Source organism: Hyalella azteca, unplaced genomic scaffold (assembly GCF_000764305.2).
Source record: "Hyalella azteca isolate HAZT.00-mixed unplaced genomic scaffold, Hazt_2.0.2 contig12903, whole genome shotgun sequence".
NCBI classification, from domain to species: Eukaryota; Metazoa; Arthropoda; class Malacostraca; order Amphipoda; family Hyalellidae; genus Hyalella; species Hyalella azteca.
The window spans coordinates 19,602-45,224 of record NW_025942845.1 but is presented as its reverse complement, the minus strand read 5'-3'; the positions used below and the strand labels follow the sequence as shown (position 1 = coordinate 45,224).

At 41.2% G+C, this 25,623-nt stretch overlaps 2 protein-coding genes across 2 annotated transcripts; one reads left to right on the top strand and one right to left on the bottom strand.

Annotated features, from left to right (window-relative positions):
- Positions 1–13,529, top strand: LOC108671617. Its single transcript, XM_018159184.2, has 8 exons — positions 1–138; positions 2,984–3,139; positions 4,593–4,823; positions 5,320–5,524; positions 5,740–5,970; positions 6,531–6,790; positions 7,958–8,795; positions 9,141–13,529. The coding sequence occupies exons 1-8, from the start codon at positions 134–136 to the stop codon at positions 12,513–12,515; spliced, it is 5,301 nt and encodes a 1,766-aa protein (XP_018014673.1). The 5' UTR covers positions 1–133; the 3' UTR covers positions 12,516–13,529.
- Positions 13,530–13,855: 326 nt separating this feature from the next.
- On the bottom strand, positions 13,856–24,296 carry LOC108671615 (cytochrome b-c1 complex subunit 2, mitochondrial). The gene is made up of 10 exons (XM_047883453.1): positions 24,162–24,296; positions 21,295–21,437; positions 20,496–20,687; positions 19,695–19,917; positions 18,934–19,148; positions 17,431–17,644; positions 16,953–16,983; positions 16,305–16,394; positions 14,649–14,767; positions 13,856–14,254 (listed from the first exon to the last, which is right to left on the bottom strand). The coding sequence occupies exons 1-10, from the start codon at positions 24,207–24,209 to the stop codon at positions 14,171–14,173; spliced, it is 1,359 nt and encodes a 452-aa protein (XP_047739409.1). The 5' UTR covers positions 24,210–24,296; the 3' UTR covers positions 13,856–14,170.
- Between the last annotated feature and the right edge of the window lie 1,327 nt (positions 24,297–25,623).

Sequence of the window (25,623 nt, the reverse complement as noted above, 5' to 3'; positions counted from 1 at the left end):
TTTGGTACAGTTGTGTAGATGTGTCTTATTCATCTAACGTTACAGTATATGATCCTAGTTATTTTAGTTAGCGAAGTGCTAGTGAGGTTATCAGAAGTATGAAGACTTCCTGAATATATATCCTGAACAAGTAATGATGTAAGTTTGGCATTTTCGAATCACCAATTAGTTCATGTGATTGCGCAGTTACGTACTGAGATCACGTTTAGTCGGTTTTTAGGCAACTGCGCATGCGTCGACTTAGAAGGATTTTCCTGTCTTAACCGGGAAACTTGAAATTACGCCTTTTGTTCAATTCTATGTTTGCTCATATGTAGCATTGGGGCATTTATATCTAGAAATGCACTCTCTGATATAAAATACTCCAATTAATTATAAGGATTAATTATTTGCTTTATAGTAAGGAAATAATATTGGCAAGAATTTGTAGGTATTTCTATTTTTTTAGCATGCAAACGTTTCATTTGACATACGTTACACAGAGGACAGGGGTGAGGGTGAGAGGTCGTTGGGTACGTTCATGAAAAATTGAAAAATAATACGTTTTGCTGCCTGGTCGGCTTATCTGTTGTAATTTGTCCTAATTTGTCTATGAGACTTTGTATAAGGGGCCTAAATATTTTTCTGTTCAATTTAGGCTAAATCAGTTAGCCTACCTAATATTTGCCAAAGTTTTTTGTTAAAAATTTTCTCTTGAAATACCTATCATTCTTCTGCCAAACCTGTTTCCATTAAACCTTTATGACATGAAATTGATGAAAAATTCTCTAGGACTTAAGTTAAGAGGAAAGTTATTTTGTGATTTTAGATTGCAAGTTAGTGAATAGCCTAGCTAGCCCTATTAGATCATGATTAGATTAATATTTAATAATACAGTTAAAATGACTGACAGGTTTTGAATGAATGTGGACTGTGGTGGACTGGTGGCACTCTCAGCATAGCCTGCCAGTCTCTTGATATTAGTTGCTTGTTCACTTCACTATCCTTTCCCCACTTGTTTTTCTAAAAAATCTTGTTGAAAATGCTTATCAAAAATTGACAGTCATCTTGACACATAAGATGATGAGTCATGCGTACAAATTATTGTTTTTTGGTATTTAACACATTAAAGCCTATTTGCAACTTGTGTTGCCACCTTAACAGGTATTAGTGTAGGTATTACCTATACCTACTTTAGATTAAGTGCATTCAAAAAAAGGGTGGTTTTTTTAATTATATGTTTTTTGGGGTGTAGATTAAGAATCTGAAATCCGTTTTTGGGCGGTAGGCATCGGAAATTTTTAATGAAACCTGTTCCTAACTGGACCTAACCTGCAAGGTTTTCGTTGATCGGCTAGGTTTTTTCTATGTTTGGAGTCCGTCCGGCGGCCGGAAAAAACTAGCCAAACAACGAAAACCTCGCAGGTTAGGTCCAGTTAGGAACAGCCAAACAGGTTCCATTAAATATTTCTGATACCAACCGCCAAAAACAGATTTCAGATTCTTAATCTACACCCCAAAAAATATGATTAAAAAACACCCTTTTTTGAGTACACTTAATCTAAAGTAAATTTCTGTTTTATAGTCCTACACTGCATTGTACATGTTCCATACGATTACTGAACAAGAATTGTTCACCTCAGTTGCTCCCACTTCAGTCAGTTGACCTTTCTAGGTTTTCGTTGATTGGCTAGGTTTTTCTGGCCGCCGGACCTGGACGGACTCCAAACATAGAAAAAACCTAGTCGATCAATGAAAACCTTGCAGGTTAGGTCCAGTTAGGAACAGGTTCCATTAAAAATTTCTGATGCCAACCGCCAAAAACAGATTTCAGATTCTTAATCTAGCTACACCCCAAAAAACATATAATTAAAAAAAACACCATTTTTTTTGGATGCACTTAATCTAAAGGAATACCTCAAAAATTGACAGTCATGTGTACAAATTATTGTTTTATGGTATTTAATACGTAATTTTTGTTTAATTTTGTTGAATAACTGGAATTTATTTAAAATAATTTTAGATTGAATAACAATGTTAGGTACCTACTCTGGTGCTGGAACTTGGAAGCATTGACGTTTCAAGTTACTCACGTTAGTACTTGAAATTAATTTGTATAGCAATTTTGTATGCATTCAATGAATTAAAGAGTAGATTGTAATAAGATACCTATCAATCTTATTTTAAATTTTTCAAATTCAAATGAAAAAATTTTGAGAAAGAAACTTTCATATATGTATATATATGTAAGTTTGATTGAAGACCAGAGCATGCTTTTTATTAACAATCTTCTTGTTCGTTTTTTCTGGAGTTTCACACTGTTGTCATAGGTATCATGAAGCTTGCTCAATTCTTCGGTAATCTTGAAGGAAGGTATATATATGTTTGTACAATAAAGGTGCTTATGCACGGGGCTATTAGTTGCGTATATTGGTTGCGTCTACTAGACGTGGCTACTAAAATTTGTGATGTTTGACGTGTTCAGAGGCAACTAGCTGGTTCATTGCAGGCAGAGCACCTCAAGTTGTTTTGAAGCAGTCTATTGCGCTCAGTAGCCGTCCAGCCATCATAACAAGCACAGCTGCGTCATGCTCTCTCTCTCTCGCCCACTGTAGCGTGCACTGCTGTCTTGCTCTCGCATGACTCTACCATGCACACCCTTTCTCGATAACTCCCAATGTTGCACTGACGCGGGCGCAGTGTACCGAAAACACTATACTTGTGTATAGGCTCGCAACCTGAAAAACTGATACACAACCAATATATGCAACTAATAGCCCCATGTATAAGCACCTTAAGGTAGTCATGTTCCAGAAAATACTGATGCATAGTATATTTTATTTTGCTTGCTTAAAATTAGTATATAGACAAATGAGACAATACTTCTTCCATTTTATGTCCATTTTAACCATTTTTAAATATACCGTAACAGATATTATCTGTTTTTATCAAAAGTATTCATTCCAACCTATTTATTTATGCTTAAATCTTTCATTGATTTCAGGATGTCATCAGAGGTGCAGCAAGTCCCTTTATCTTGCTCTTCTGAGTCACTGCAGCTGCCACCCCATCCCCAGTCCCACACATCAGCTGATGCAGCAAGGCATGTTCACTTTGTTGAGGGTCGGATGTCCTCTCGACCCAACAACTTCAGCAGCAGGTCAGTCAGTTACCACTGCTCGCAGTTGATGTGAACAGCCACAATTTCTTTGGAATTGAATTTCCTGATTTTTAGACTTATCACAAATTTACTAAGTTTAATCCAAGTGTTGGTTACTGTTACAGATATGTGCCATGTTAAATAACTAAATTCAAGAAATGTAAATTTTACTTCCTGTGTATGCAAAATTGCATGAAAAATAAAGTCACCCTTGTATGAAATAACCAATTGAAGAGATGGGGCCTCTTAAGACTACCATGGTATGTCAGCTTGCAGCTTACTAGGCATTGACAGCATACAAGGCTTTGACAGCATACTAGGCTTCATACTTTTGGGAAGTTCACCCTTCTTCCATATAGCCGTAGAGAAATACTTAATTTAAACAATATGATTTCTGATAATTGCTCTGTCAATAATCCCAATAGTCAGCTCTTCACTATAACCAGTTTAGTACAAAATACAAATAGCATTAATTATGATGCACTAAGTGTATTAGCAACTATTAACATGCTCTTTCTTCTCTTGCTTTCTCTCAGGCTCTTATGCTCTTAGCTTTAAATTTCTGCATGATTATGTATAAAGTGCATTTCAAAAATCATATTTTTAGGTTCAAAGTACGAGACAAATAAAGGGTCCTTCATAAAAAAGTATCTGATTTCAATAGGCTTTTGCAAAACTCATACAACACATACAGAACAATTAATTTTATTTGTGAATAGCTTATTTGATGCCATTTTATATCACTTAGTACACTTTACTTGGTTTTGAAAATTATGTTTGATAAATGATGTCCCCCATTGTTAAGACATTCACGAAGTCTTTCCCTGAAGTTGCCCATAGCTCTTCGTGTAACTTCCCTTGGAATGGCTGCCACTTCCTGCCTAATGGCATGTTTTAGTTCTTGCAGATTTCTGGGACGATATTTGTACACTTCAGCCTTTAGGTAGCCCCACAGAAAGACTCGCACTGCTCGCCGGTCCATGGAAATGTTAAGAGAGTTGTTTTCTGGACGTCTTGTGTCTTTTAAGAGGAGACATTCCCTAGCCCCCACGGTCACCCGACTTATCACCTTGCGATTTCTTTCTGTGGGGCTACCTAAAGGCTGAAGTGTACAAATATCGTCCCAGAAATCTGCAAGAACTAAAACATGCCATTAGGCAGGAAGTGGCAGCCATTCCAAGGGAAGTTACACGAAGAGCTATGGGCAACTTCAGGGAAAGACTTCGTGAATGTCTTAACAATGGGGGACATCATTTATCAAACATAATTTTCATAACCAAGTAAAGTGTACTAAGTGATATAAAATGTCATCAAATAAGCTATTCACAAATAAAATTAATTGTTCTGTATGTGTCGTATGAGTTTTGCAAAAGCCTATTGAAATCAGATACTTTTTTTTTGAAGGACCCTGTATCTTGCTTTCAATCACAGAATTTTTCTCTTCAATTTCCAGACGACCTCACATGAGCCGCCAGGTAAGTTCTAATGGCGGCTGTGGAGGTGGTGCTCCTGGTGGGGGTGGAGGTCGTCGGAAAAGATCCCACTCATGCAGCTGGGGAGGTGACCCCAACACTGGGGGCTCTCGTTCCAAGCGCCGGCGCACCCACCACAACATCTCCACCTCCAAGTTCCTGATGGGGGGCAACATCAATGACCCCCTCAACCTGGGAGCTCTTTCACCCAAGTCAGTTTATCTTTTGATGGCAAAAGTTGCTTGTAAAGACAATAATTGGAGGCAATTTCTGTAAAAAAGCATGAATAATCTATAAATTAATAATACAAGATATCGTTGATGGTTACTCAGCTTTGATATGAGATTTGAACTTCAGTTCTGGTTCTAACCTATGAAATGGTTTGTGATGAGAATGGAACCTCGTAAAAGTAAAGAACATAAGGTGCACTTCATTGCTGATGAAAGTATTGATAGATTGAAGCACTGGGGTGCTGAAAATGCCCTTCAAGCAGTTATTTGAGATGAATAATATTGTAAATGAGTTGATTCTCTTTCCCCTTTTTTGGATGTTATTTTTAGGTAACTGTCAATGTACATACTAGTTTATTCATAATTTTAGTTAAAAATATTGTTATGTGCAAATTTTGATATAATTTTATTTTGTTGTGATGAAAGTATTGCCAAGATTGTATTAATAATCCATCATTGCTACTTGATTTCATTTCAGGCGCAATGACCAGCACAGAGGAGTTGCTGTGCCAGTTGTGATCCCTCTTAATATCAATGATCCCCTCAACCTAAACTTTGATGCGCCCTCTGACTCTGAGGAACCCTCACATCCTCCTGCAATCAACTATGTCCCTCCCTCCAAACGTGCTACCCAGCCTGGCACCGACCAGAGTGTCCGTCGCAGGCGCAAGAGCAAACTGAAGGTTAGTGGCGAAATTTCATTTTGTTCTTTGAATCAAAATCATTTTCCTTACAATAGCACATTAGCCTGCTTAAGAAAATGGTGCTAACACCTCAGTGTGTGTGTTACACCTCCAGTCCACAGCCAGGAGTATGGCTGTTTCGGTGAAATTTTTTCATGCTAGCCAGGCGCCATAGACTCTTATTAATTAATTTTGGCTCTGTGTTTTGTTGACAGCGCCGCAGAAGGAGGTTCTCAGAACCTGGCGGCAGCCACATTAAGGGCCCTGACTTGGACCTCGCCAGCTTCCTGCTGTCAGAAGTGGACAACAACAACCACCTATCATCCTCAGCAGATGGCTCTGTCATCCATCACTCTGAGGACAACAACCATGATGGGCCGATGGCCACCGCACAGTTATGCCACGTGACAGATAGGCCTTCGTCAGTGGACAACCCAAATGCCAAGGTAATCAATTGATGTGGTTAATTATAGCCTCTCCTTATGACAGCCTTGTCTTTGTCAGCATTGACCATACATCAGCCTTGCCCATACGTCTGCATTGACCATATGTAAATCTTAACCATATGTCAGCCTTAATCATGTATTATTAACATGTAGTTACCATGTATTATTCACATGTAACTACCATGTATGGGTGACATGTAGTTACTCGGTATCGCGTGAAACTACGTACCATGAAATAATGATGTTTCGATTGCTCTTCATGTTTGTGGCGACTATGGAAGGAGGTGATCAGTCAGTTTTTCTGAGCAATAAGGCCGCAGGTAGTTCCACGATCATCATTGTCTTGCTGACCCATAGTAACCATTTTTGCATTACAACACCCCCTTGATGAGCTAGGTACTCATTTATCAACCAGAATTGGATGAATGGCTGAGTTGGCGCCATGAGCTGAGCTCCCCAAAAGAAGTTATCAAGCGTATAACTCAAATCCACAAGTTACTGGGTGCAAGAGACAGAATCTCTCATCACTGCAGCTCCATTAGTGACGTGTTATCTTGCAGGTTGTGTTTGGTGTGAGGCCCGTGGCATGCAAGTCCAACGGCGGGATCTACGCCGGGAGCGGCCCAAGGATCATGAAGAGCATTAGCACTTCGGCGCTGGAGATGGCCGGCCTGCAGGAGAGCAGCGCCCCTGAGGACGACCTGGTGGACGACGACAGCGAGCTGGACAGGTCGCCCTCGAAGCTCGTAGTGGTGGAGCGCGACTCGCAACTTGAGGAGTCCATCACGGAGGACTCCGACGTGTCATTGGGGCTTGTCAGGTCTGGCCGAGTAGGGGGCTGCAAGCACCATACTTGAAAAAAAAATTACCGATCACACTGTTCAAATTGTGACACTTTTTGCACGTAGCACTGATATGCCCGTTTGCTGAGCCTAACTGTTCGGATGACATGTTATTGAAGTTACTTGTACACGGAGAAAGTTTTAGAAAATAGTATTAGCTGCAAATACTTCCCTTTTCAAATATTGGGCTAATTTTGTCTTCAGTGGAAAGTAGCAAGAATGGGTACTTGTAGTTGAAAAGGTTTGAGCTGTGCCGTGGAAAATGTCGCTTGCTGGTCTGAAACCGCCTATTTTTGGTCATATGTGCTGCACTGTGAGTTCATGAAGTGAAGTCGTTGATGCCTCAAGTTCTCTCTCCATCCTGCCCAATCTCTCACCCACAGTTTATGTCGCACTTTCTGTTTATTGACAACATTTTCAATCTCGGCTCAATTTGCAACAATTTCAATAACTGTTTCACCAAAAGCCTCCTCAAACTCACAATAGTTATCACGATTCATTTTCTTCCTCCAAGCACAGACTTCACTTATAGGCGTCTAACGACGCACAGACTGCTGCAGACGAGAAGATACTGTTTAGGTAATACTTTCCTCTTGTATAAGCTCTAAGCCGGTAAAATTAAAAGGGAAGGTATTTGCTACCAATACTTTTAGATAAAACTTCCCCGGCAAGTAACACCTTAAGGCATGCTTGCCTTCTCAAAGTTGTTATAATATATACATTCCTGTGGTGGACAAGACTTGGGAGAAGTGCAATGTATACTATAACTATTACACATAGTCTTCAATAGAAGTTCGAGCAAGTATGTATCTCATAGGCATTATTGTTTAGCATTCTATTAGTGAAGCAAGCTGGCTATGAAACTTGTGAGGTGAAATAGGATTATTCAAACTCAGCACAGCAATCTTTCACTAATATAGCGACAGCTTGCTCTTTAAATACAGCTTGCACTAATGTTTTCAAAGTTTTTAGAAACTGTTCACATGGTGATGAGGTCAGCAATTTTTCACACTGTGACTTGAATCCTAACCAGACCAAAATTTCTGATTTATTTGCTCCGTGAATGAGAGTAAGCGTCATGATTTAAATATTTTTGTTATAAGTCCACAATGTACATGTGTACCTGTCCAACCTCTTATTTCCAGATCTACACCAGTGCCTCCCAGCTCCTTGAAAATTTCGAGTGCAGCCTCAGTTTCCCCTAACAAGCTCTGCAGCCCCAGCACCCCAGTACGGAGTCCCTTATCTCTGGGCCCAGGGTCGGGGCCCTCGTCAAGTAAAATAAAACGACTGAGCTGGGATGCTTCTACACCTGGACCATCGGGCCTCAAGGTCTTCAGTCCTGTATTGGGCAACAAGGCCAGCCTCCTCAAGGTTTCATTTGACACTCCAGAGACCAACAGCAGCTGCAACAAAGAAGAGGACAACAAGGGCCATTCTTCTCGCACCAATGCGAACAAAAACACGCAGCATGATACAAAATCAAAAGAGCAAGAGAAACTAAGCTTACTGCCAGCTGATGTAGAAAACAAGAATAACATGGGCTGCAAGAAGACCTTCCAATACGGCAATTACCATCAATATTATGGTTACCGCAACCCTCAGCACAACACTGACCCTAGACTGGCCTTTCTGAATCCACGTTGGTTTGACGGTCGTGACGTCTTGGATGTCGGCTGCAACATCGGCCACGTAACACTCACGGTGGCTCGAGATTTCAATCCGCGCTTTGTTACCGGCATCGACATAGACAAGAAACTCATCAACATCGCCAACAAGAACGTCCGCCATTACCTGACGAAGGGCAAAGGACTTCAAGGTTTCCCCAAGGGCTTTGAGAGGGTTTATGGGGGCTTGCCGTGCCAGGAAGAGCTCGAGCAGCAGGAAACTGCCAACAAAATGGGACCTGAGGAGAGGGAGGAATTCCAGCAGCGGCTGCGTAAAAGGAAGAGGCTCTTCCCCCACAATGTTACTTTCCGTAAGGTGGGTCATTTCACTCAACAATAGTTGATGCTGTAATCTATATATGGCTTTGGTAAATATTTAATACCTAGGCACTTATATGGTGAGCAAAAATTTATAGCCCTAGAAATGATTGATCTCATCAGATGTTTGCTTCTCAATGTGTTTCAGTCTGCAGCAATCGAATTAAATCTTGATCAGGTGAACGGAAAAGGTCTTCGCTATTATTGACGTACTGCAGTGTGTTATTTTGTTCTGGCAACTAATGAACATAACTTAGCATCGACTTGTATAGATATACTTAGCTTTATATTTAATTATTGAATAATTTTGAAACCATGCATGTTATTAATTTTACTTGGGCAGGCTAACTACGTGCCAGAGACTGAGGAGCTGCTAGAGATGGTGCGTCCTCAGTTCGACGTGATCCTCTGTCTGTCGGTGAGCAAGTGGGTGCATCTCAACTGGGGGGATGAAGGCCTCAAACGCTTCTTCAGGAGAGCCTACCTCAACCTTCGACCAGGGGGGCGTCTGGTACTCGAGCCACAACCCTGGGCGTCCTATGCCAAAAGAAAGAAGCTCACCCCACAGATATTTGAGAACTACAAGAACATTAAGCTCATGCCGGACATGTTCGAAGAATACTTGGTGCGAGTCGTTGGATTCTCGGATTGCCATACTCTAGCCATCCCCACTCATTCTTCCAAAGGCTTTCAGAGGCCTATACAGGTATACACAAAAGACGGCGGCCCAAGTACCGAGCTGGCGGACCCTGAGTATGTCAGTGCTTTGCGAGTGCCGCAGAGCAACACGACCGCTCGCGATTGCAGTCATGATGGCACTGAGGGAGCGAGGGAAGTGCACTACCCGCAGCAACGGAACTACCCCACTCGCTGCCTGGGATTCCGTGAACGTTTCCAGTTTACGTCGCCTTACCCATCCCCCTTCCCATCTCCTCATCCTGGACCATCTCCTAATAACTTCGTTAGTGGCAGTGAGCAGGTTTCCCCAGAATATTCCCCTAGGTCCCCTATTTACCCCCACGCTACAAGCTCCCCGAGACTCGCCCCTACTTCTCCCTCGTACATCTCGCCCTCATATGCCCCTTCGCCTCCCAGGTATTGCCCCGTCTCCCCCACTTACCAGCCCACGCCACCCTCTTATTCCCCTGCATCCCCAGCAGCCCTATCCCCGGTGTACTACCCAACTTCTTCACCATACGCCCCTTCTTCCCCATCTCACGCACCGCCGTCCCCTTCATACAAAACCCCATCAGACCACCAGTCACCCAAGTCATATCATGGTTCCCCTCAGAATTCCCCGACTTGGCCACACTATCCATATGCCTCCCCGTCCTCCGAGTACGACCTCAGGGGCTCGAACATGGATGGAGGGGCACAGGGCTCGAGCTCGGCGGATGGGTCCTCCTGGTCCAAGTTCTACAAGAAGACCGTCGGGGAAGAAGCTGGAGGATCTTCCTCAGTAACCCCGCGGTTCACGACCACCTACCAACCCTCATGGGTGCTATCTCCTGGACAGGCCTCTAACCCCTCTCCCAGACCCTCAGGTCTGTCCCCTTCTTCTGCGTCCCCCCAGAATGACTCCCCCAATACATTTGCCTCCCCTTACCCTTATGCTTCCCCTCATCCGTCAGCCTCGCCACGGCCCACTGCGTCCCCTCATTCATTCCCCTCGCCCGTTCCCTCTGCGTCTCAACTCTCCGTCTTCCCTCACGCCTCCCCACACCTTTATTCCTTCCCTGCAACCCTTCCCTCAGCATCTCACAACCCCATGGACAGCCCCAACGCTGCTGCGTCCCCTAACGCATCCCCTTATCCTGCCTCTGCGTCCCCTTCTTATTCCCCCAATCCTGCACTGTCACCCAACCAAGGCGCGTCTCCCAATCCCGCATCTTCCCCCTATCCCTCCTCCTCCCCAAACACATTTGCTTCTCCGAACCCAGTGGCTTCTCCATGCCCCGCCGCCTCCCCTTCAGGCTCTTCCCCAGCGTCTGCTTCTCCGAACCCTTCCTCTCAGCAACCTTTCGTCTCCCCTAACCCTTCCTACTCCCCAAACCTCTCCCCTCATCCGTCTGTCTCCCCCAATGTCTCGTCTTACCACCATTGCTTCGCCTCTCCCCATCCATCCGCCTCGCCGCGGCCTCACGCTTCCTCGCGTTCTGGGGCTCAGAACGCCAAGCCTTCTGCTTCCCCTCAGTCGTCGGCATCCCCTCGTCCTGCCGCCTCCCCTTATCCTTCCACGTCCACTTCCCCCCATCAGTCTAACCTCTATTGCTTGGCGCCTTTCTCTGCTTCTCCTCACCCATCATCCATTTCCCCGCACCCATCATCCAATTCCCCGCACCCATCATCCAATTCCCCACACCCATCATCCCTTTCCCCTCACCCATCATCCAATTCCCCACACCCGTCATCCATTTCCCCGCACCCGGCATCCAATTCCCCTCACCCATCATCCCTTTCCCCCCATCCATCATCCAATTCTCCACACCCGTCATCTAATTCCCCGCACCCGGCATCTAATTCTCCTCACCCATCATCCAATTCCCCACACCCTTCATCCAATCTACTACACCCATCATCTTACTCTCCCCTTCCATCATCCTCTCCATGTGCAAATTTGTCCCCTGGGGGAAGTCACAATCTTTCCGCCTTGACTCCGCCCAGTATTGAGGTCCCACATTTATATTCCAGTGCCTTGGAAACTTCTGCTCTCCCTATTGCTGGCTCCCCCATGAGCTTACATGCCTCTGAGTCACCATTCTTCAGGACCGCTTGTGCTGGGGGTGAGGAGAGTCCTAAGGCAGGCACTGAAGAAGGCAATTTGGAAGAGGGATTGATTGAGGCTGCAGAGATTGAAGCTGGGAATGATGATGAAGATCTTGCTGACGATATTAATGGCGGAGCGGAATTCATAGAGGAAATAAATGAAGACCAGGAACTCGTGGTGGAAAAAAAGGACGAGGAGGAACCTCTTAAGGAAGGAAACGATGGGGAAGAACTCCTAGATAGGAGTTATGGGGAGGAACTCCCTGCTGAGAGAAATAAAGAACCTCTAAATGAAAGGAATGAAGAGGAGGAACTTTTGGGTGACAGGAGTGATGGGTTGGAACTCAATGATGAAAGAGATGAGGAATTCCTAGATGGAAGGAATGAGGCGCCTCTGGATGAGAGGAGTGATGGTGAGGAACTCCTAGATGTAAGGAATATGGAGCCCTTGGAAGAAAGGAGTGACGGTGAATTACTCTTAGGTGAAGGGAATGAGGAGCCCCTGAATGAAAGAAGTGACGGTAAAAAAATCTTAGATGGAAGGAACGAGGATATGCTACGCCACGCTGGCAATGGAGTCTGGACGAGAGAAGATCTTGGTGAAGTTGACGGCGGATCTGGTGGACCCGTTTTAAGTAATGAAATTGTTGAAGAACACTCGCTTGTTGACGGACCTTGCATAACCGAGCGAAGAAGATCTGTTTATGATATGAGCAGAGTTGAAGGGAGACAGGTCGATAATGATCCTGTTGTTGAATTTGTTCATGAAAATTCCTCAGCTATTGATGACTTCGCAAGAGTTATCGGTCGGCCAGCCATTTTGGACCGGCCAGAAGTCGATTCAGCGGAATCTGCTTCAGCAGAACCGGATGCTGCTGGGACGGAACCGGTTGTTGCATCAGCAAAACTGGATCAGGCTTCAACGGAATCGAATGTTGCGACTGGAGTTTGAAACGGTGACCAGGACCTCACCGCTTTGAAGGAACTGCTGAGAACGTGCCAACAACGAGAACAACTTCAAGTCTTGTGATGTGTACATAGTTAATTCATAATGTATTATTAGTTATTGCTTAGCTCCTGCCAACTTATAGCTTGTGCAGGTCGGAGAGGAATGCTTTCACGCCACGTCCCATAGGCTGGCGTCTGAGGAATTAAGGTGCAGGTGATCACGTTTGTTGATATGATGAATGAAGCAAGAAGGTACGTGATGAGAAACTGTAAAATTCGCCATAATGTGACACAAGTTGCCTAGCTTGCCGCTATTGTCTTTTCCGTTTATATCTTTATGTGTTCAAAGGCATTCTTCGCATTTTATTTTTTCTATCTGGATGGAATTCATTTGTCGCTCGAGCTAGAGTGTTCGAGGTTTTCACCTTCCTTCCTCCCCATGTTTCAAATAATTTTCGACATGGAGTGGATTTCCTTAATTTTTGGCGCTCTGCCGCTTCTTTTCGCCACCATGACATTTTTCAATCGCAGAATTCTTAGTAATTTCATTTTTCATAGCTAGTTGTTATCCTACAAATAGTAGACACACAACGGGCATTTTCTATCAACCTGCGCAATTGTTTTAAATTTCTTCGTACACGTTAATTATTGCACTTCAATTTCATTTATCGTGTTTCATCATTCTGCGTTCGACCGCATTGTTAAAAACTAAGGTGAAGCATGACACAGACACGCCATGGGTATGAGCTTAGAGAACGCGATGCTGACACGTTTTGTACCGGTGCAGCTCATTAACTGAACCTACTGCTCAACTTGTAGGCGTACATTTTCCTATGATAACAATGTCAGTTTGCTTGTTTTTCTTGGTGTTCTACAGAACATTTTTCCTTGTCTTCCTTTGTTTGTCTGCTAAAACTTAGTCTCGTTAAATGAAGCCTTCATCAACGTCGCAAGTGGATCGTTTTCTTTGAATTGAGTTGCGTTGGATAATTAACTGTTCAATAAAAATAATATCGGCTTTGCGTGTCTCATCCTGAGAATAGGTCGATCCTGAAAAAGATATCGCCCCACGTGGCTGAGGCGCGACGCAAGCTTCGCTCTGCATCAGCAACGCAGCGTTAAGTCCCGTTATATTCACACCCGCGAAATAAGGAATATCACAGGCTCGCTGTAACCATGACAAAAGAATACTTATTATCTTGCAGGACTTTAATAGAAAAAGACCAGGCATGAAAGTACTCAACTGTGAAAGTGCATCCGTTTCTGCAAGCTCCCCTCATATCCCCTCGGGGATTCATATGTACCAGTAATATACCGGATGATTTAGGTTGAATGAAATACGGCTCAATAATAAATTACTGTATATAGTAGGATAACATATGCAACTCGCACATCCACACGAGTCGATCTTGTCTATTTACAGAGCAGCGATGCTGCAGGAGTGGCTTCGTCATCTGAGCCTCGCTTGAGCAAGGAAACGTTCACACGAGTTATTTTTTACCAGCAGCGCGTGTTCAGGTTGTGGCTGTTCCGTTTAGATTGTAAAATTTTATTGACGGCCCCTCAAGCGCAAATTGCACTAATGTGTAACTTTGCAAAGAATGTTGTGATGACACGTGACTGTAATGAATACTACATCGAAATTTTAGTAGCAAGTATTTAGAAGGAATCGCTGTAGGGCACAGCGTTGACATTACCCAACGCTGCCACGGTCAGCTTCCCACTGAACGCCTTTGCGATCGCCTGCACAATTCAAGATAAATTTAATGCCGGCAAATCAGCAGAGATTATATAAAAAAATTGCTATATTTTCAAGATTTATGCTGGATAAGCGATTATGAGAAAGCATAAACTCATCGCTGTGACACGTCGATAGATGTACATCGCACCTACCCTTGCATCAGAATGGAACAAGGGTAGGAGGGTATTCCATTAGAGGGAGACCAGAATTACGCCTAGGGAGAAAAACGTGAGAATATGAAGGGGTGGAAGAGGGAGGAGAATTGTGAGCTATGAGAAGGGATTCAAGGATGTGGGTGGTGAGGGATAAGAGGTGTGTGGATGAGTGATGGATCAGGAGACATGTAGATGATGAAGTCAAAGTATGGGAGGGGTGAGGTGGTGATGGAGGGCTTACCTTAGCGACAGCAGCGTTGCTGACGGCATCGACAGCCCTGGTGGTGTCAGCAGCGCTGACGCTGGCGCCGGTGAGGAGAAGCTGACGCCCCAACCCCTGCACCTCCCCACACCCCGAGCCTGCAAAACGTCATGTATTATACACTAACTGCAACACATCACGTATTACACTCCCTGTTTAGTTATTATTATTGATTAGCATGTACAAGACATGAACTTCAAACGCACCGTATTAGCGTCAAAATTATTACTCATTCATAGTAAACGTAAATATAATGATAAGCAAAACAAAAGCGAATGAATTACTTAATTTCGGATAACTAGCCACTCTGTCAAATGGCGAGCAATTTGAGGCGCGTTATTGCTTTTTCGGTTCAAAACTAGGAATTAGGTTTGGAAAATTTCATTTTTGCGTAACATTATATTTTTTAGAACTTAATTAGTAAAAAACTTGAACAACAAATAAATGCGAGGAAAAGATGTGCAAAAATATGAACGAATAAATCGATGTGAGTACGGGATAATGATAGCATTGAAAATACTATGATAAATAGCATGTAAACCTTGGATAAAATATAGTTATTATAAATTATGGGAACAATTTAATGAAGTTTTACTTGTTTGATTAAAATTTCGAAATGAATACTTTATACACCAATGGAAAGAGAAGGATTAAAATATTTATTCAACTTGAATTGGGAATCTTGATGTCCGAAACTTTTTGAATCAGTACTTCCTGAGCGTTGGGTAGGACGCATAGGAAATGAAGATCAGGCTCTACACTGTTTACGTCCCGCCTCTACCAGCAACTCTGTTTACGTCCCGCCTCTACCAGCAACTCTGTTTACGTCCCGCCTCCCCAGCAACTCAGGTTGATCTGAAGAACCGTATCACTGCTACGGTGCACTCAGTAACAGAAGATATGCTTTCTCGTGTGGGACGAGTTTGGCTACCGTTTATATATTTGCCGTTCAGAACAAAGGGGACATATTCAATATTTATATATATTAAAAAAAAACTCTGAATCATTCTCTTTCCGTGGAGGTATGAATTATTCATTTTTGAATTTATACGTGAATAAAAACGAATTTGATAAATTGGGTCCATCATTTAGAACAGTGGTTCCCAAACTTTTTCAGGCTGGCGCCCCCCTTGGCTCCCCAGTGAATCTCTAGCACCCCCCTGCTGAGACACATATAAAAACAAATGCCTCTTTCTTGATATTTAGTATGCTGCAATTTTGAAAGAAAGGTTAAACACAGATCTTTCCAGAGGCCCCTACAGATCTTTCCACCGCCCCCAGGGGGGCGATATCGCCCACTTTGGGAACCACTGATTTAGAAGAATCCCGTATGCATGAGCTGTGACGTTATATACCTAAAAAAATGAACTGGTGATAATTATGAACAATTGCATAAAAGTTCCTTAAAATAAGTTCATGTGATAAATATAAAATAGCAACGATTTGAACCGGCAAAACGCATGCCAAAAATATACTTACCAATGCGGGCCATCTTCAGAGGATCGCAAGGCACACTGAATCAGTCTTGTAAAATAAATGACACTTACAGCTATAGATCAATTAACACGAGACGATGTTAATGGCAGGCTAGTGGTAATTATACAATATTGTATCAAGTTTTGTGCTCTCACTCACTGGCATTGAGAATGGCGTTCTTGACCCTCGCCTTGGCACCCGCCACATCCTTGTCAGATCTCTGTTCACGTCCCGCCTCTACCAGCAACTCTGGTTGATCTGAAGAACCGTATCACTGCTACGGTGCACTTAGTAACAGTAAGATATGCTTTCTCATGTGGGACGAGTTTGGCTACCGTTGAGATGTTTGCCGTGCAGCACAAGAGGGACATGTTCAATATTTATAAATATGCAAAGAAAAAAACTTTGAATCTTTCTCTTTCCGTGGAGGTATGAATTATTTATTTTGAATTTATATGTGAATAAATACGAATTTGATAAATTGGGTCCATCATTTAGAATAACCCCGTATGCATGATCTGTGACGTTATATACCTATAAATAATGTACTGGTGATAATTATGAACAATTGAATAAAAGTTCCAAATAATAAGCTCATGTGATATATAAAATAGCGACGATTTGGACCGACAAACGGCATGCAAAAAATATGCCAACAATTGCTGGCCATCTTCAGAGGCTCGCAAGGCACACAGAATGAGTCTTGTAAATTAAATGACACTTACAGATCAATTAACATGAGACGATGTTAATGGTAGACTAGTGGTAGGTATACAATATTGTATCAAGTTTTGTGCTGTCACTCACTGGCATTGAGAATGGCGTTCTTGNCGGGGATCTGGGTTATACGATTGGTGCTAGGTAGCTAACCTTACTTAGGTGAGCATTACTCCAAGTGTCTATTATCACTCACACGGCATCCCTGTTGCTAGCAATGCTGTAGACGGCCACCTCGCGATCGGTGAGGACATTCAAGTGCGCCCCAATCTGCTGCTGCTGTCTCTTATACACATCTAGATGTGTATAAGAGACAGCTTTACCCCCACCCACAGACCCAGCCAACTTCATCAAACATATGAACACATATCTAACCCGGAACGCAACTAATTTACTTGCCTTCAACCTATTTTCAATTTACAGTGAAAGATTCCAAGCAACAACATGTATATTAACGTTTATATATTATATAAACGAGCCAAGTACTTTACCGTAAGCCGTGGGTATTAACGTCTACTCGCATTCCACGCAGTCCATCACAACAAATTACTTGCTAAAATAAGCATGCCACCTTGGGAGCATCAGCAGCTGAAGCAACAATGCTGAAGCCAAGAAGTCCGGCATCAGAGAAGTTGAGGCTCTGGCCCTGAAGTTGGACATGAGCTTCAGACTTGATGGCCCTCAGGAGAGCGGAGGTGGCGTTGCCGCCATATTTGACGGCCTTGGCACCGCCCAACACCTCCGCCGCAACTGCCGTCGCTAAGCTGTCTGACGAGCCCAGTCTGCAAGACATTTATTCTTTTAACTTGTAAACTCATTATTTCGTCAATCTAAGTCAAGCCTATTTCTGTTGATTAGTTTGCTACTATATCATCCACTTGCTACCCAAATATTTAAATAAATAAAAGGCGATTATAAAACGTTTGGGAGACCAGCTCCATCATTATTCCAAAAAATTCTATCAGTTGTTGTCGATATGTTAGGAATCAACTCTTCTTAAACATCACCAAGAATATATCACCCCAGGATCTGGTGCTAGGCTTGGTATTTTTAAATGATTTACAGGAATTGATATTGATTACTATCATTTTTATGAATTATTTGCAATTAGCTACAGGATTTCACAATTTTGATTACAGCTAAAATGGTTAAGATAGTGTATGGGTTAATGCTTTTATTGATAACGCGTTTCTGATTTAATAAGAATAAAGAAAATATTTATCCCACTATAGATCAGGATATACTTGGACAATAATAATTTTTTAGCCGCTCGAATTGCAGCAATTTCAATTCAACAGCAATCAACAAAAAGTTTTAAACAAGGCAATAATTAGTGAAAATTTAAGGAGAAGAAGTGAAAATGTGTTTAAGGAGAAGAAGTGTCAAAGTGCAAGCGAGACCAATGGCTGACAGGAAAATTTTGTAGGCCGAAGCTTGTTCACAAATTTCCTAGGAAGCTTCAGCATATACCTACTCAACCCAGTCTACTAAACCATTAAATCTTAATGAATTCTTTAATGTTAAAAATAGTGTAAAAGTTTGTTTGTATGTGTTCTTAAAGCCAGGCACCACAAATATGCAGGGGCTATTGGGGCGCATATCAATGATACTTATCGTGTCAGGTTATTCTATTAACTTTAACCAGAAATTTTGTTCAGAGTGGGAGAATGAGGAGGGATTGGAGGGAAGGAATGAGAAGAGTGCATCAAAAATGGAAACTTCATTTTGAAAGGTCTAGCTGGTATTCAATTTAAATCTAATTAAGATACAAATAACGAGTTTTGCGAGTTTTAATGGGTCTTTCTCTATGCAGCATACATTGATTTACAGTTCTCAACAGGTTTTGGGAGAGTGGGATTCTAAATTGCAGAGAACATTGATCCTGGGCAAGACCTGACCAACCTGCTAGCAAATAGTATAGTAACTGTATTTGCATTAGACATACAGAGCTTGCTGGAAACCCAGGTTATCAATTCTAAACTCATAACTAATTATTACGAAAATATCGCAATTTACTACAGATTACAGTTGCAAAACATTATACATGATCCATGCCAAAGAAAGAACTAACTTGGCTCCTTCCCCGGCAACAGAAACGTAAGCCATCTTGCCGCCAGTCTCCTCTCTCAAGTCGCCACCGAAATATTTGGTGGGGGCGCTTGAGGGGACAGCGCCTCCTGCAACCCCCAGGGCCTCAGCCCCAGCTACCAGCACCTCATGGTCCACTCCAGTCCCCACCACCACCAGCCCCCCAGCACCGTGGGTGGCCGACACGAATGCGTTCAACTGCCATAAAATACGCCTTTGTCATGAACCATTGGGGGGTTAGGAGCACTCGGGCTCAAGTTATCAAATTCATTTTTGCTTATATTCCTTTAATTTATACAAGCAATTATAAAGATGTCTCTCTCTATTATACCAGTCATCTATTAATGAACAGTTTTCATTAATTCACCAAAATCACAGAGATGAATGAAAATTCTTCCATTGAATATCAACGCTACACAATTCTGGAAATATCAGTGTCAAAGTGACCAATTAATTGATTTATAAAATACAAATTTTTTATGAATGCCTACACTTAGTCTTAAAAGTTACTTCCACTACCCGCGCCAAAACTTCTGGTTTATTCTTTAAAACATTTTGCAACGTCAAAAATGGCTGAAGAACACTATGATTATAGACTAATAATAATGGACGATGATATGAACAGCTTTTTGTTCATCACAAAACAAAACTGGGATGAATAAAATAGAAACATTTTAATTAATTCTCATTCTCGATAATTGATTACGCAAGATACCTCCAGAACCTCTCAAGCCCCAGCTTTACCTGCTCAGCAGTGAGCTTGCCCACGTTGTAGGAGGGCACATAGATGGAGTTGCCTAGAGGCTGCGCCCTGAAGGCAGCCTTGCCAAGCAGGTCCTCAAGGCGTTGTTGAGGGGTGAGTTCGAGGGTGGCCTTCAGCCTCGCCGTCAAGTACTTGTTAGGGACCTCGTAGTAGCGGTAGCTGTTGTTGCTGGTGAGTGACGCCAGCAGACTCAACGTCTCACCTCTGTGTTCATATTTCAATTTAAGTATTACATATATATGCTCTATTTCAAAATATGAAAATTACAATTTTCAGAACAATAGAATGAGGACAGCAGGTTGTTGGAGGCTTATGAGAATTAAACTTTTAGTAATCGGATTACAATAACCTTCTGGCAGTTCCCCATCCTATATGGCACAGTTGTTATAAGTTTCCTTAAAAAATTTGAATTTATGGAGCCATTTAGGTATTATGGGAATAATGTACATGCGCATAAATAACTTTACTTATGATCATATTTTAAAATAATAACAATATAAAGTTATACATTATACTACCTGTACTATAATAATACTGAACAATAATGTCAAGATAAAGTTATACATCTACTAAAGTTATACATAAAACTACTGTAATAGTAATAATAATAATGAACTTAAGAATAGAACAATGAAATCTATAGCAATCCACACCATGTATTATCTAATCAAAACTAAACCTCAACAAGTATTTGAAACTTCGGGGATCTGAGTTATACGATTGGTGCTAGGTAGCTAACCTTACTTAGGTGAGCATTACTCCAAGTGTCTATTATCACTCACACGGCATCCCTGTTGCTAGCAATGCTGTAGACGGCCACCTCGCGATCGGTGAGGACATTCAAGTGCGCCCCAATCTGCTGCTGTACGCGCTTCATGTTGAAGCCTGTGCGCTGCTCTGAGCTGAGCCCTCCCGTGGCACACAGCCGCAGCATGTGGCTTATGCCGGGCACCGTGTCATAGCGGGAACCTCCCCTGAAGCAGATATTGTCAGACAATAATTTTAGAACAAAACCATTTGGACTAAATATCTCGTACCTTTACATCAGCTGCTTCTGAGACAAGAAAGCAATTTAGAGTATCAATATATTCTGAACATGAAGAATGAGGCTGTTAATTATGTTATTATAGTGAGGTCTCTCAATAGACGTATTGTAATTTACTTTATGGGAATCATTGGGACTAGAGGATTCAATATAAAAAGGTCATTCAAATTTGTGAGTTGAAAATCAAGGTCTGTAACAGTATACCAAGCAAAATTAAAATAAGTAATCTTAAAATACCAAGAGTGTAAATTTGGCCTCTAATGGAATGTTTCAGAGCAGCAAGAACCTTGATGCATAACAAAGAACATGAAAATTATAAATAATTCTATTTACAGCAAGCAGTTTTACCAATGGCTTTCAAACTTTAAAAGCCATGTAGATTTTCTGCTAAACAGTCAATATTTATTTGCTAAATTAGTCTCGACTTCAATGAACATGATCTTTAAATAGGTAATTACTGATATAATACAGTAAACTTTATTTGGAAAATATTGCTAAGAAGAGTCTGAATCCAGCATGTAATAGACTAAACAAACCTGAGGAAGACGGCTACTCTAGCAACAGGAGAGTTGTTCTCAAGTGAGGCAACGACGGCACCTGACCGCAAGGTTGACACCTGCAGGGCAGCCCCTGAGCTTGCAGGAACAGCTTTTGGAGCCGCTTGGGCACTGTAGCTCCTCTGAAAATGCACAGCAAAACTTAGAACTGATATTACTGAAAAATAGCACATTGCTAAACCTTGTCTAGAGATTACAAAATCTGAGAAGTAGAATTTTTGCATTTTTGTTTCAAAATGTAGTAGGCAAATGTGGTCAATATTGACCTCTGCACTCACACAAATGAAAAAGCCATATTGTCCAAATACACACATACCATCAACCAAGGTAATAAGATAGTTTTGAGCATTTTTTTTTGTTAACAACTTCTTACCATGAAACATTTCATGAACAAGTTTTGGCTCATTTTAAAGGCCTTTGCAAAGAGTATTGTATGGCATCTTCAAAGAATTCCATATGCTATTTGTAAGGTGTCTGATGCAAAATAAAAACGTCCCTAATTACCCTTGGGAACATTTATTAAAGACACTTGAAAAAAATTAATTTTAAAACATTTGAAGCATGAAGAGTGTACTCATCCATTACTAGCAGTACTCCAAAATCCAACTCTTTCTTTGTAAATGATGTAGATGTAAAATAAATAATACTTTGTGATTTTACTTGTTTTCCTTTATTGACCTGATATTACTGTATCCATGGACATGCTATTGAGCATTGACAACAACCTTGTCCAAGTGCTGCATGCTTCATTTCAGTAGCCATGTAGCATTTATTCTGTAACTAGGCTTACTGGAGGGCTTGTAATTTTTCACCATTTTAATTGGGTCAAGTGAATTCACTAGGTATAACAAAAACAGATTATAAAAACACATACCTGAAACAGAAATAAATATTTTGGTTACAACTATCATATTTTTTGGAGAAATAAATTATAGTTTAGGTTAGTTGCTTTTCATTCTATGTTGCCCAGTGCACAATTCTTTCTATGACCTTAGTTCCTTAGTATTTGTTTAGGACATAGCAGTCCCAGGCCACGATGGGTCGCCGCCTCTGATTGTCATTCATCCGCCCTCATTTGGGCCACCTGATGCCTGATGCTGTTGCTTGCTTCTCGCCGCTGGTAGCGTTGCAGGGGTGGTCAATCTGGGATTGTGCCCAGGAACATGTCCAGTTGTCTCTTGAAGGTCTTCAGGGTGAACTTCCCCTCTCTTAGATCCCTTGGTAGGGCATAACATTCTTTGCAGAATTTTGTGATGACTGATGATGCATTAATTTTTTGTGAAGTGAATTTTTTTTCACCAAGTGAGATAAATGTAATCAAAAATTTTTGTCAATTCATTTTTTCATTAACTGGAGCCTTTGATAACCAAGGTTCTACTATAAATGCATTTTTAGGGGTGTCCCTTATTAACCTGTCTTGCAGAAATGGCTGTTATTTATTTGTGGAATGAGATAAACAAATTCCATCAATCATATTGTCAAGCCAACATCTGTGTGCAACTTATATGCACAGAAAATTTTTTAATACAGCAAATATTTTTTGCTACAGCCCTTAGCAGAGGTAATTTTCCAAAGTCTCACTTTTCACACTTTTTTTCAGGGATATTTTCAAAGGTAGTAAATGTATGATTTCTTAATTTGCTTTATGCTACAAAGATAGTAAAAATGTTGAACTTTACACCACAATTTTTAGTTTTGCAATATTTTTATTAGTTTTGCTGCTTCAACATTTCTACTAAATGTGGGACGACAGTCCCGATTTACCCTGTCCATCCTCACTGCAGTGAGTACCAAGTTATATTTTTTTCTCTTGACAGTATACCGTCAAACGGGGTAAAAAGAGACGGGCAGGGTAATAAGGGACAGTCCTCCGACATTTTGTAGAAATGTTGTAGCAGCTAAACTAAATAAAATATTGCAAAATTAAATATAGTGGCGTAAAGTTCAACGTTTTTACTATCTACGCAGCATACAGCAAGTTGAGAAATCATACATTTATTACCTTTAAAAAATCCCTGAAAAAAAGTGCAAAAAGTGAGATTTTGGAAAAGTACCTCTGCTAAGGTCAGTAGCAGAAAAAATATTTGCCATATTGGAAAATTTTACTTACATAAAAGTTGCACTTTTGACTCCATGCGATTTCTTTTTATGGGGATATTTGAAATTTCTGGTTTATGTCGATCGACCACGGACCATAGCACACCTCAGGAACAACATTCGCGACGTCATTGCCAAAATACCGATTGATATGCTGCATGGAGTGGAAACCATTAGGTATAAAAAAACGACTTCATTAGTTTATGCGCAATGGAGGCCGTCATTTATGAGATTTAATTTTCAAAACTGTAGCTATGAAAAAAAATTTGGGATACTGTTTTCTCGAATAAAAAAAATTTTAAAACGATAACTGAAGTACTTTTGTTTTTATTGACCTTTCAAATAAGTAAGTTTCTGTGGCGCACCCTGTAGGTAATCATACTGAATGTCCTGTATCAGTGTACGATTGTAGCTTTGTAGGTTAGGTATGTGTTGTGTCCAAGTCCATAGACATCTATTATACTATAGTACGGTACTCCACATCTAATTAATTTTCAAGAATATCATGATTCACTAGGGACTGAGTAGGGAGGTAAATTTTTCATAGGCTAACAAAAATATATTTTCTCAAAATAAAAGCTGCAAAAAGTTTAATTCTGACAATATTAATAATAAACGGCTGAGAGTGAGAGCTAGCCTATATGGTGCTACTGCTTCTGGCAGTGGCAAAGTCTTTCAGTTGTTAGTAAGTAAAAATTTAAACGGCGATAAATATTTCAGAACAAAAATATACAATAGTAAATACTCACAGCAACAGTTCTCAGGGCAGATGAACCCGAAATTTTTGTTGCCATCATCGTTTGCTAAAACGTGAACCCTTCTGAAATTCGGGTAGTTTTTGACGGTAGAACAACAAGTACCGAGGGCTCCGGCCAAGTTTCCAAATGAAGGGAAGTCCACTATGAATGCATGTCGAATCGCTATGAAACACATCTCAATATTAGTTGGAGGATAATATTATCTAAATAAATATAAAAAGTAATCTATTCAAACTTCAGAGCTTCCTAATGAAATTTTTTAGACAAATTATTGCTACTGCGGTAAGTCGATGAGTTATTTCTCTGTCAATTGTCATCTATCTACTCTGCCCCTCAGGTATTACCGACATTTCTCCGGATTCTGTGCAATTAACTGTCAGCAATGAGCAATTGTGTTCATTGGAAATGAAAGTTTAACTCCTATCCAAACATAAAGTAAAATCGGAGCAGTGAGTTGCGTGTATGTTTTTTCGTGTATGTTGATTCGTTGCGAGTATGAACGCATTCAAGAACAGACTAGATAAAGCTATTTGAAAATACATGTTCAATCTTGAAATGCCTAGCACCATATCGAACCCGATGGAAGTCTAGTAGCTATTTCAAACTGTCGTCAGTCTTGGAAAGATTTCTGCCAAATGACACGATTTTATAACTTTTGTGAACAACAGAACAAGTCACGAAAAGTTCAAGAATCGGCGACAGGCCACATCAGGCCCCTCTTTAGCGCCGACATCACTATGTTATGTTATGTATATGTGACCGCAACAAGCTGTAAATGTTTTGCAATGTTAAGAATTGCCACCGGGGCTGCAGCCTAATAAGCTCTGAAACCACTATATTATGACCTGTGTGATGTATTAATTGTTCTATCACGGCATTAAATGCGAGCACAAAATTGTAAAATCGATCCAACGATGGCAAAATCTAAAAAATTATACCGACCTAAAAATCGCTGTTCGTGATAATCACCGTTAAGAAATAAATGAGCAAAGTTTCATCGAACTGCGCTCATTTGTTTAGGAAAAAATTTAGACTCGTTGCGTATAGGTAAATACATAGAGACCGGAAAATTTTCCAGACATGAAGGAGAGGTTGTTTTTTTCAACACATCTGAATTGACTTAGCAAAGCAAGTACTTGGCTCGCTACGATTAGGCACGACTATACAAGAATCATGATGCGTTTTGTTTTGTAAGAACATCGTGCTTCTGGAATTTGAAAAATTTTAAATATCAACCAACGCAGAAGTTAAGATAGTAATGCAGAGATACTGCAACGGGTAATAAAAATATGCGAACGATTGAGGACTGAGTCCGAAGTGAAATAAATATGTATTGTAGTCTTTGATATCAAGGGGCGCAATGGTAAAGCCCGCAATGATGGCAAATGTATGAAACTGAAAGTGCAGCAAAATCTGTCGTCGTGAAACAAAATATTTTAAGAACGTGTAGACT

Coding starts and splice junctions, on each gene's coding strand:
- LOC108671617 (XM_018159184.2), top strand. Junction 5,971..6,530: donor TGGACAACCCAAATGCCAAG/GTAATCAATTGA, acceptor GTTATCTTGCAG/GTTGTGTTTGGTGTGAGGCC. Junction 8,796..9,140: donor ACAATGTTACTTTCCGTAAG/GTGGGTCATTTC, acceptor TTACTTGGGCAG/GCTAACTACGTGCCAGAGAC.